Consider the following 12,665-nt stretch of genomic DNA (forward strand, 5'->3'; position numbering starts at 1 on the left):
GATCTAGGCGTCAGTGGATAACACATTGAAATCGTCTGTTCAATGTGCTGCGGCAGTCAAAAAAGCAAACAATGTTGGGAATTATTAGAAAGGGAATGGTGAATAAAACGGAAAATGTCATAATGCCTCTGTATTGCTCCGTGGTGAGACTGCATCTTGAATACTGTGTACAATTCTGGTCGCCGCATCTCAAAAAAGATATAATTGCGATGGAGAAGGTACAGAGAAGGGCTACCAAAATGATAAGGGGAATGGAACAGCTCCCCTATGAGGAAAGACTAAAGAGGTTAGGACTTTTCAGCTTGGAGAAGAGACAGCTGAGGGGAGATATGATAGAGGTGTTTAAAATCATGAGAGGTCTAGAACGGGTAGATGTGAATCGGTTAATTACTCTTTCGGATAACAGAAAGACTAGGGGGCACTCCATGAACTTAGCATGTGGCACATTTAAAACTAATCGGAGAAAGTTCTTTTTCACTCAACGCACAATTAAACTCTGGAATTTGTTGCTAGAGGATGTGGTTAGTGCAGTTAGTATAGCTGTGTTTAAAAAAGAATTGGATAAGTTCTTGGAGAAGTCCATTACCTGCTATCAATTAAATTCACGTAGAAAATATCCACTGCTATTACTAGCAACAGTAGCATGGGATAGACTTAGTTTTTGGGTACTTGCCAGGTTCTTATGGCCTGGATTGGCCACTGTTGGAAACAGGATGCTGGGCTTGATGGACCCTTGTTCTGACCCAGTATGGCATGTTCTAATGTTCTTAACAATGATCCGACACGTAAGGCCAAGTTGACTCTTCAGTGGCTGCAGCAGAAGAAAATGAAGGTTCTGCAGTAGCCACAGTCTCTGGACCTCATCATTGAGCCACTTTGGGGAGAACTCAAAAGGAAAATTGGTTCTTACCTGCTAATTTTCTTTTCTGTAATACCACAGATCAGTCTAGATCAGTGGGTTGTGAATTCCTACCAGCAGATGGAGTCAGAGAACAATCAGAACTTTGGGCACTGCTACATAACGAGAGTGCCACCTGCAGTCACTCAGTATTGACCTATACCCAAGCCTAAACAACCAAACTTTACTTAAAAGGCAAAAGGGGTTGGAACCCAAAAAAACTTAACCTCTCACCCGGAACAAAAAAAAAAAAGCCACTAGACCACCTCGGAACTTGCCCCTTCTGGAGCATTTGCAAAAAGACCAAATTGTATCTTCAGGAAATACCACCTCTCAAGGTAGTCTTTCGGAATCTGAAAAGGGGGACGGGTCTCTGGACTGATCTGTGGTATTACAGGAACGAAAATTAGCAGGTAAGAACCAATTTTCCTTTCTTGAACATATCCAGACAGTGGGATGTACCCAAGCTACTCTACACTGGGCAGGAACCTGAAAGACCCGCTCACAGTACACCCTCCCCAAAGGACAATTCATCTTGCGCCCTCACATCCAAACGATAATGCTTGGTGAAAGTGTGCAGGGAGGACCAAACCTCCGCTTTGAAGATCTCCTGAGGTGACAGAAGCTGACACTCAGCTCAGGAGGTAGTCTGGGCTCTAGTGAAATGAGCTCTCAGACCCATTGGCACCATAAACCACAGTGATAGCCTCCTTAATCCACCGCGAAATCATCACCCTTCTTAGGGCCCCCAAACAAGACAATCAGATGGTCCGTACGCCGGAACTCATTAGTAACCTCCAAATAGCGCAAAAGAACGCGATGCACATCCAAAAGATGAAGTTCCCTCTCCTGAGGAGAATTCCTGAACAGTTCGGAAATCCTGGCAGATCCACCGCCTGATTGACACGAAAAGGAGAGACCACCTTGGGCAGAAAGGAAAGAACCGTGCGCAGCAAAACTATCATCGTAAATCCTAAGACAAGGATCTCGACACAACAAAGCCTGTAACTCTGAAATGCTTCGAGCAGAAAAAATGGCTACGAGGAAAGTGGTCTTCAAGGTCAAATCCTTAATGGGAACCCTCCGTAAAGGCTCAAAGGGGGCTCCGCAAAACACCCGAAGCATCAAGTTCAAACTCCAGTCTGGACATAACGAGCATACAGGAGGACGTAAATGCTTTACTCCTTTGAGAAAACGCGAAATGTCTGGATGCACTGCCAGTGACAGACTGTAAGCTCTGCCCCTTAAGGCACCTAAGGCAGGCACCTGAACCCTAAGAGAGTTGAAAGCTAAACCTTTGGCCAACCCCTGTTGCAGGAAGTCCAACATCTGGGAAATCTCCGTTGACAAAAGGATCCAAGGAGCGCTGGCGGCACCATGTCTCAAATAACTTCCAGACCCTAACATAGGCCATAGAAGTAGAAGGCCGACGCGCCTGAAGAAGAGTGGAAATGACCTGTTCGGAATATTCCTTCAATTGCAATCACCACCTCTCAAAAGCCAGGCAGCGAGAGAGAAGTGATCCTCCCGATCCAAAAATATGGGCCCCTGACGGAGTAGATGCGGAAGATGTGCCAGCTGTAGAGGATTTTCCAAGGCAAATCGCACCATGTCCGCAAACCACGGGTGATGCGGCCACTCCGGAGCCACCAAACTGCCTGGATGCCGCTCTGTGTGTTGTAGAAGCCAACCGATTGTTGTGTTTGAGGCATTGTGGACCCTTGGTTGCAATGGAGATGACTCCATCCACGGGGAGGAGCCCCGTGGGAAATCACTGCGATAGGCTGTCACAGACACAGAATGGATAGAGTCTTTATTGTAAATGCTGTAAATAGATGGTAAAGCAGGAAGGTAAGGCACTGATCCACGAGGTGCCAATACGTTCAACAGGATCAGAAGTATAGTCTCACCCAGATGTTCACGATAGGCAGGAGCCCACAGTGCAGGTAACGCTGTGGCTGGTGGGTGGAGTTGGAGCGCCGGTTTGTAGAGGTACTCACAGAGTGAAGGTGTCTTCCTGATGGTAGAATGGTGGAACAGGATATGGAGAAGATAGGCCCATGAGGAGCGAGTACGAATGGTCCAATATCCTGGAAATGAATAAGAGAAAGGACTCCCAAGGAACGGTTGTCTAGGTTAGTGAGGACCCCGAAGGGAGTTGGAAGCGAGAGACCCCAGAGGAACGGGTGTCTAGAGCTTCTACTGGAGCAAGGCCCTTAGCGAACGGAGGCGTCTAAGCTAGCAGCTTAAAGCAGGTAGATTAGCAAAGCAAAGTCGTTGCTAACTCAAATTGGTAGCGGAAGCGGAGGCTAGTTACACCCGGAGGTACTGATGTCATGTGGTGGTGCTGCCCCCGAGGTTCCCGCCATGCCGTGTATTTGAGCATCAGAAATGTGCGCACTCGCACCCTAGGAGGCCACGGGAGTGAGCATGGCGGATGGGGACGCCCATGCTGGTCTGAAAACGCAGAGGCCCGCAGCACTCTTGCCCAAAGAGAGGGAAAGGGAGAGGTAAGGCAGAGCAGTCGCAGCCGTCTGCGACCGAGGGACGCAACACCGATGAGAGGCCAGGGAAGAAAGGCATAGAGAAGAATGCCCGTGGGCTACGGCCATACCAGAGTGTCCAGTCCTACTGAGACTATTTCTCGACGACGGATAAAGAAAAGCTCCGTCTTCGCATTAGCTCGAGTTGCCAGCAGATCCAACTGAGGCACGCCCCACCTGGTGCAATGAGGTTCCATGCTTCAGGAGCTAACTCCCACTCTGCTGGATTGAGCTGTTGCCTGCTGAGGAAGTCCGCCTGTACATTTTCCACGCCCGCGACATGAGATGCGGAGATTCCTTTGAGATGGCGCTCTGCCCTAGTGAACAATAGCTTCGCCTCCAATGCCACCGCGAGACTTCGTGTCCCGCCTTGCCGGTTGATGTAAGCTACAGTTGTCGCGTTGTCTGAGAACATGCGAATCGTTGTGTCCTTGATCAGAGGAAGAAATGCTCGGAGGGCCAGCCAGACAGCCCTCGACTCGAGGTGGTTGATGGACCAGGATTTCTCAGTTGGAGACCAAAGCCCTTGGGCAGATTTGTTGAGGCAGACTGCATCCCATCCGGATAGAATGGCAGCCGTGGAGATAACCACCCAATTCGGAGGGTCTAAGTCTACTCCCTGGTCCAGGTTGCTGCGAAAAAGCCACCATGATAGACTGATCCTGGACTCTAGAAGGAGAGGTAACGGAACAGTTCCATATACCGATACCAGACTCCACCGCGATAACAGCGCACGCTGCAACGGATGCAAATGAGCAAACGCCCACGGGACCAAATCCAAGGTGGAGGCCATGGATCTCAGAACCTGTAAGTGATGCCAAACCATCGGATTCTTCCTCTGAAGCAGGGCTTGGACCTGATCCTGCAACTTTGTTACATGGTCCGCTGCCAGAGAAACCTTGCCTCGGAAAGTGTCCAAGAGCGCTCCCAAGTAGACTACTGACTGCGTGGACTCCAAATGACTTTTCTGGACATTTATGACCGAGCCGAGCGACTGCAAGGTGAGCATCACCCTCTGAACCGATCTTACGCAGTCCTGACACTTTGCTCGGATTAGCCAGTCATCGAGATTCGGGTGAACAAGGACTCCCTCCTTGTGCCGGAATGCCGCCACAACCACCATGACCTTGGTGAAAGTACATGGAACCGTCTCCAGCCCGAAAGGAAGAGCTTGAAACTGGAAATGTTGGCCCATCACTTTGAAGCGGAGGAACCACTGGTGAGCCCAGTGAATCGGGATGTGGAGGTACGCCTCGGTGAGGTCTAACGACGCGAGAAACTCTCCTCTGTGTACAGTGGCCACCACAGTTCTCAACATCTGCATGCGAAAATTGGGAATTCGCAAACAGCTGTTCAACTTCTGCAGATCCAGAATGGGCCGAAAGGTGTGCTCTTTCTTGGGAACCACAAAGTAGACCGAATTCCGTCCCTTGCCCTGTTCCGCCAGAGGAACTGGAACAATGGCCTGGAGATCGAGAAGCCATTTTAGGGTCCCCTGTACTGCCTCGTGTTTGATCCGCGAAGCGACGCAAGACTCCACAAAGGCCTCCTGTACCGGGTGCGAAAATGCGAGTGCTCAACTGTCCCAGACCACTTCCAAGATCCATCGGTCTGAGGCAATCTTTTCCCAATCCGTGTAGAAGCTTGACAATCTGCCTCCGACAGCTTCTACGACGGGATGGGTGCCCCTGATTTTGTTAGGTAGGTTTCCCACGACCAGCACCCTGGCCCGTTGACTCTCTGCCTGGGCGCTGTCCTCCACGAAACGACTGCTGATATCCCGAGCCCGGCCTGGACCCCGAAGGAGCCGAAGACCTACCAGGGCGAAATCTGCAAGAATCCCGAAAACGAGCCCGCGGGGTAAAAACCTTTCCCGAAGGTTTCCTATCCTCTGGCAATCGGATGCCCTTGGACTCCCCCCAGCAATTTCACCAACTGATCGAGATCCTCCCCGAAGAGAAGCTTGCCCTTAAAGGGGAGGTTACAAAGTTGAGACTTGGAAAATACGTCTGCTGACCAATTACGCAACCAGTGCAATCTACGAGCCATAACCACAGACACCATACTACGCGCTGAGGTACTAATCAAGTCATACAAATGCATCCGCGACATAGGCAACTCCTGCCTCCAAACACGTAGCTTTCAAGGGCCCTCCGCCATCGGGACTGAGGGTTGCGGCCGCCTCCTGACCCCAGCAAAGCCAGGCTCTCTGCATGACGCTGGCGCAAATCGCCGCTCTGAGACTCAGCGCTGAGACCTTGAAGACTGGCTTCAGATGAATCTCCAGTTTGCGGTCCTGAATGTCCTTCAGTGCAACGGCCCCGGCCACAGGAATGGTGGTCTTTTTAGTCACGGCAGACACCGCTGCGTCCACCTTCGGTATCTTTAGAAGATCCAAAACATCCTGCGATAGCGGGTAAAGTTTCGGCATGGCTCTTCCCACTTTTAAACCAGCATCCGGCGAGTCCCACTCTCGGGTCACTAGCTTGCGGACCTTATTAGGTAATGGGAAGGAAGTCGTCGGACCCCGAATCCCACCAGGACCGGGTTGACACCTTCACTGTCTCATTCCTCCTGTGAAACTTTGATCCCCAGGACCTCCAAGATCTGGGCAATGAGAGGTCAAAGCTCCTCTCACTTAAACAAGCGCACTACGTTGGGATCATCGCCTTCCGAGGGTGGGAGGTCATTTTGGTCCGGGATGTCCTGTATCACATCACCCATTTCCTGGTTGAGTCCCGGATCCTGATCCGCCCCAGCATCTGAGGGATTCCCGATTGGGGCAGGCAACCTATCCACACCTTGAGCCCCTTGGTGAGCCCCTCCCTGCAGGGTGATGGCGGTCCGGGGACCCCGTGGGTATCCGCTTTGGTGGAGGTTCTGCCAAAGGGTCCGGCTACACTGCTCTCTTCAGGATCTCCCGTTTCCTAGCCAGGAACGCCTGATGCAGCAGGAGCACAAACTCAGGGCAAAACTCCCCTGAATCCGCAGGAGGGTCGGGTGGCCCAGGGTCATCCCCAAATGCAGGAATTTGGTCCACTGGAGAAAGAATGGGAGGGGCGTCCTCCCCCCGCAGCAGCCACCCCCCACTGGAGGAGGACCGGAGTCCTTGCCTGCTTGCTGTTCCCCCCGAGGAAGTTCCCTCCTGCTCTGAAGAACAGGCAGAACAGAGGGAACTAGCATTTATGGCCTGCCCTGACGCACCATACGCGCAGCAGGTTCCCAACTTAGGCCGGGGTGCCATTGAGAAAAACGAACAGCAACGCAGTCGGCTAAAAAAAAGAAAAAAGAAAAAAAAATTCCAGGCAGAAAACTTTCGTGTGACTGCCTGGAATCTCCCTGCAGGCACGAAAAAAAAATAGAAAAACTCCCTGCAGGCACGAAATTGCTGTGAGAAGAGCTGCTGGCGTGAAAATAAAAAAAGAGGCTTCACACGAGCACGAAGGCCTACCCCCCCCCCCCCCCGCTGACCTACCCAGAGCTCCTGGCCATCATGAGGACCTGCGGGGTTAAGCTCACCACTCCAGCTGGCCTGCCGACGAAACGGCACAGCCCGTCCCCCAAATGAACTCCTCCTACCTTGAAAGGCTTCTTCCTTGCTTTCTTTCTGAATTTTGTTTTTTGAAGAAAACGTTACCCTGACAGAGTTGGAGTCTGAGAGAAAGAGTGAGAGGAGCCTCCTCAGTGCTCAAGGAAATCAGGAGCCCCTGGTTATCGAGACACTGGCACCGATGCGGGCGAGACACAGGCAGGGGTATCCAACCCTCCCAGACGCCAGACTTCAACTGAGGGATGGCACACGATCGTACCTAACACTTCAGGAAGCTACATTACCAATTACAAACTAGTCTATCCTAGAAAAAAAAACCTTTCCCTAATAAAAAAAAAAAAAAAAAGTTAACTGACTAACAGACTGCAGGTTTGCATCTCTACCATCTGCTGGAGTAGAGAAATACTGAGTGACTGCAGGTGGCACTTTCCTTATGTAGCAGTGCCCAAAGTTCTAATTGTTCTCTGACTCCATCTGCTGGTAGGCATGCACAACCTACTGGTCTGGACTGATCATGATTCAGGAACATGTAGTTTTAGCAAATTCTTTGGTTGACTAGCATGATCCGGAGGATTTTCTCCAAGAGGAATGGGCAGCTTTGCCACATGAGAAAATACAGGACCTCAATCACAACTATCACAGAAGACTGCAAGCCATCATTGATGCAATACACAATATTAAGAACTAAGGGTATGCAAACTTTTGAACAGGCCCATTTTATTATTTCCTTTATGACTATGGTTTGCTTAATGATTGTGTTATTATGTGATGCATAATAGTTTAATTCAAAACATATTAAAAGTAACAGACGTGCTTGGTCTGATCACTCATATTTTGCTTAAAATGCTACACATCTTACAAATTCTGCCAGAGGCATGTAAACTTATTAGCACAATTATACCTCACAGAGATGTCTGTAAGACCTTTGGGTTCTGTCATGCGCCATACTGGATTTCCCTGTGGCGTATTGAGACAGAAACCTGGACTTAAAGAGTGACCTGAACGGTGAAGGGTGAGATAAAACTGGCTTAATTACCTTTCAGCTAGGTTAACTGGTTTGGCAATTGCATAATTAACAAGTACAAAGTTGGGCTTGGAGACACATAAGTTCTGTTTATCTTTCCTTACAGTACTTTGCACAAAGAAACTGTAATCAACTAAAAACAAGAACAAAAAAAAAGGTAATATCTGTACTGTATTAAACCTTGCATACTTATGCTGCTACAATAAAACTGATTGAATACCTCACAAAAAGGGTAAGCAACTGTTCCCTTAAAACTAATGAATTGTATCATAAAGTTATCAGATTATTTGCCTCACTTACTAAGCATTTTCCTATAGACACAGAATGAGAGAAAAGCCATAGTAAATCAGGCCCTTTTATTTTAATCAATTGTAGATATCCACATCTGATATTCCTACAGAACAAATGAACTTGGAAGCAGTAAGAATCCTGCAGAAATCCTTACCAGCTTCATGCCCAACTCATGCGCTTTGTAATTGGGATGGCACAGGGAGGGCAAGTTATAGCCACTCCGACGGTCTGGCAGGAAACGCTGCTGCATCAGCTGTGCATATAAACACTTTGTGAAAGTAACCTGCAAACATAAAGAAGCACACGCTAGCAAGTTCAACTGAACTGGAGATATTCACACTACTGTCCTACAAACACGCAATACTATGCAGAGTCACTTTGACTCCAGTGGCAACAGGTCCGACAGCAGAACTCATAGGAACAATTAGGGCTGCAATCAGAGGGATAAAGAAAACTAGGCTGTGTTAAGAGAAGGGCTATAGCTTTATGAGATGCGCTGGTCTTCTGACTGTTCATCCATGGGATTCAACTGTATTTCTTATTGCTGTAATTAACTGGTTACAAACAGGACAGTACTGACAAACATAGTAGTGTATATGAATTCTGATACTACCTTTGGCAGGAATGATGGGACCAGCCTAATGGTGACATTTTTTTCTTGAAAAGGTCAGGTAAGGATCCCTACAACTATGAGATCCTTCTGGCTGAGCAAATAGCCACTAATATCTCTGTTGTCATCCATGTAAAATCCTTTATGGATTATTTCTTCATAAGCTCAAATGGTTCCCCTGTCAAGACTAAAGACCAAGTCTAGATTCCCCAGCGGAGTTAATGGCTTCACTGGCTGCCTAATCCAGAGTGCCCCTTTCAGGAAACAGACTACAGGATGTAAAAATAAGGGGACCCCCTATACATTTCCTCCTTTAGCATATGATCGCCAACTGTTCCTGCAATGATCTCATCAATAGCCCTTTATCTAGTTCACCCTGTAAAAATTGCAGAATACTGGATATAGCATTTGCTTACTGTAAATGGTATTTTCCAAAGATAGCTTGATGAATTAGCCATGATATAGGTGGATGACATCATCCAGTGGCACTGGACAGACTTGTCTATTCAAGCTAGTAGAGCTTTGAATTCTACTGAGCATGTGTGGGAGGTCCCGTGCTGGTACTGCCTCAAGAGCCTCATTAGTCTGTTTAAGAGCTAATTAGCTATGTAGTCAGGGAGGAGGGTGATTAAATTCATCCTATCTACAGTAAACACTATTGCGGTAAGCAAACTTGCTTTTTCCATCGATAAGCAGGCTGAATTAGCTATAATGTGTGGGGAGGACTAAGTTGAGATTTGCAGCATGGATTTGTCATGAGCTAAAATAAGGGCCCTGTAGTCTTTTGAGGAACTGCTGTGTTAATGTTTTTTCCAAGTCTTCAATTTTTGTAAGAAGATTCTATTTTGGTATGCAACCTGATCTTATTGAAATGATTCATGTAGGAAATTGAATCCTATTTTTGAGGTCTTGCTTTCTGACTGCTATAATGACAGGTAAGTGCATTTCCCACATTTTCATCTGCAGATGGCATGTGTTAGAAGAGCTACTGGGTATGATGGGATGTCCAAAATTTATAGCAGTCCATTACCTCAGTGCGAGGATCTTTGTCCTTTCGTATATTAATATTGGAGAATTGCCTAACTTTTCAATAAATTCAGAATAAAAAAAGATTTTCCAGAGGAGACATGTCTGGTGAATCAGGAAGCAGATCAGAAGGGATCCCTGTCAAACTCCCAGTTGAATACATTGGAATGGTATGCTTGGTCAAGACTGTGGTTATAGAGGTGGCTCCTCTTGATGTCTTGGCAAAGGAAAGAGTAGATGCTTAACTTCTGAATAAGAAGAGACTGCTGCAACCAAAGAAGAGGAATCGTGGAGTGGAGGTTCCAAGGAGGATGTGGTGCTCATAGCTTGGGACAGTGCCAGGAGAAATGAAGAAAATAATGGGGAAAATATTTGGCAGATTCTGCAGAAAGTGATGCAAAAAAGTTCCCAACTATTTCCATCACTTGCTCAATAATTTGCTTAGTCCTCTGAGCTGAGGGACATCCTCTTCTGATGCCAGAACTGGCACCTGTTCCACTATTGGAGGCCTAATGGAGGAAAGAAGAATAATCAAGCAGATAGGATCCAGTGGCTCAAAAATGCAAGCCTTGCACCAGTAGCTGCGAGACCGAAAGAGCCCTCGTAATGGGAAGAAGCAGACAAAGCACATCGGTTAATATCACAGGCCTGGTTTGTGCAGCATAAAGCTGAGTGGGCAAAGCAGCACACAGAATTTGGAATTCCAAAATTTCTATAGGCGTACAATGTTTGGATTTGGACAAATGCACTGGTAAAACTCAAGCAGAGATGGAATGCTTCCCAGATTTGGATTGTTTGGAGCAATGGATGAGGGAAGGAGGCAGAATGTGTTGATGTTGCATGTGGTGGGTGGATATAGACTCTTCCTATATTGGGTTCATATGCTGAAGAGGTATAGAACGCATTTGTTGATATCTTTGAAGAGTGGTACATCGAGGACCGAGTGCAGTAGATGTTCTTGCATCGATTTATTATGCTGTGCCAATGTGCCATGCGTTGGGTGTGTTACTGCGCCATCCGTTGGTGCTTGCATTGATCCCGAGACCGTAAAAAAGACTTATTAAAAATGATGTAACAGCCTCAGGAAGGGTAACCTCAGAGTCAGTAATGCCTGAAAGCAGCTTATAGCCTATCAAAGCAAATCAAATGGATATGTTCAATCCCACACTACAGGTCCCACCCAGCCAGCACATGACAGAAAGAGGTGTTGCTTACTTGTAACAGGTGTTCTCAGAGAACAGCAGGATGTTAAGTTCTCACACATGGGTGACATCATCAGATGGAGCCCGGCAAGGAACTTTGACTCAAAGAATCTAGAAATTTCAAACATGCCCTACTGAGCATGTGCAGCTATAGTCATCACCCTGCCCCCTAGGCAGAGTCCCTCAGTCCATATAGCTAATACATAGAGAAACCAGCTCCTAGGGGAGACGGATGTGTTTTGTGAGGACTAACATCCTGCTGTATTCTGAGAACACTTGTTACAGGTAAGCAACTCTACTTTCTCAGAGGACAAGCAAGATGGTAGTCCTCACTCACGGGTGAATCCCAAGCTATAGGCTGTCCGAGCAGGACAAAGTGGGAAACCGCACTGTGCTGAAAGCACCACCTCTTTCCCTTTTGCCTATGAGGCAGCAGAAACACAAAGGGGTCTAGGCAGGAAAAGAGTTGGGTTCTACAAGAAAAAAAACCATAGAAAAGACAGACACAAAAACCTGATGCGTAGCAGAGGCGCCCAAGGCAGGGAAATGATGCAAGTGCCAGCAAGACACATACTCCGCTTCACGGAAAACATTAGAAGCAGGGTTTAGGATCGGTTAAACCTGACAACGACAGTAAGTCTAGAACCTCCTGAATACAGGAAAAAGTCTAGAGATGTAAACAAAAGAAGGACTCTTGAATGAAGACCACACAGTTTCCTTTCGTGTTGCAAGACAAATGAAAAACCAACTGGGGCTCGAGAACTCCCCAGAAAGAAACTGCGTTCCACTGACAGCCGAAGGACAGAATGCCTCTTCAGAAGTGCGCCCATGTTTGACTAATAAGCATAAAGGGCAGAAAACCCAAGCAATGCTTGGAAGAATAATCAGCAACAATGGCAGGGTCTGTGACAGACCCTACGTGCCAAAACACCAGACATAGCTAACCAGCAGGACAGCATCAAGAGTTTCAGGGGATGAAAGGCAATCCCTGTATGGATTACTAGCCCAAACCCGAAAGCAGGGAGATACTTTAGGCCTAAAGCTCACCCACACTGCATCTTGTCAAGGGCAGGGCTATCCATCCTGTCTACAGGACAGTTCAGGTAAGCAGGAAGACACTTTGGGCAACCTAGTGAAGTGAAAAAAGCTAAAGGCAGTTTGGCCAGAGCTTGCCAAAAATATAAGGAAAGTGATGTATCTTTCCCTGCAGGTATACACTAAGATATACCACAAATGCTTTAGCTTTTCTCCCCTCCCCCCTAAATTCCAGCTGGAAGTTGGAAGGAACGAAGAACACAAGGAGACAGACCACTGTACTGCTGGGATAAGCACAAGTCACTAGGTTTTATAGCTCAACACCAAGCAAATAACTCACTACTGATTCCAGTAGCGAGTTAACCACTGAGACAGAGCCCTCAGCCTGCTTGGAATAGATGAAACTGAGAGCGAACTCCAAGGGAAGAAATCCAGAAACATTCCACTAAGACAGGAAGCCAGGATGCTACAAGTGCAAACCCCTGT

The 12,665-nt window shown here is 47.6% G+C and overlaps 1 protein-coding gene across 3 annotated transcripts in view; it reads right to left on the minus strand.

Annotated features, from left to right (window-relative positions):
- Positions 1-12,665, minus strand: part of ECD (ecdysoneless cell cycle regulator) — a 106,328-nt gene that overhangs the window by 69,469 nt on the left and 24,194 nt on the right. For all 3 annotated transcript variants that reach the window (XM_029609179.1, XM_029609178.1, XM_029609180.1), the window contains exon 7: positions 8,461-8,589. In XM_029609179.1, the coding sequence (XP_029465039.1) occupies positions 8,461-8,589 (129 nt within the window). The remainder of the gene's footprint in view (positions 1-8,460; positions 8,590-12,665) is intronic.

The sequence above is a fragment of the Rhinatrema bivittatum genome, chromosome 7 (assembly GCF_901001135.1).
Source record: "Rhinatrema bivittatum chromosome 7, aRhiBiv1.1, whole genome shotgun sequence".
NCBI lineage: Eukaryota > Metazoa > Chordata > Amphibia > Gymnophiona > Rhinatrematidae > Rhinatrema > Rhinatrema bivittatum.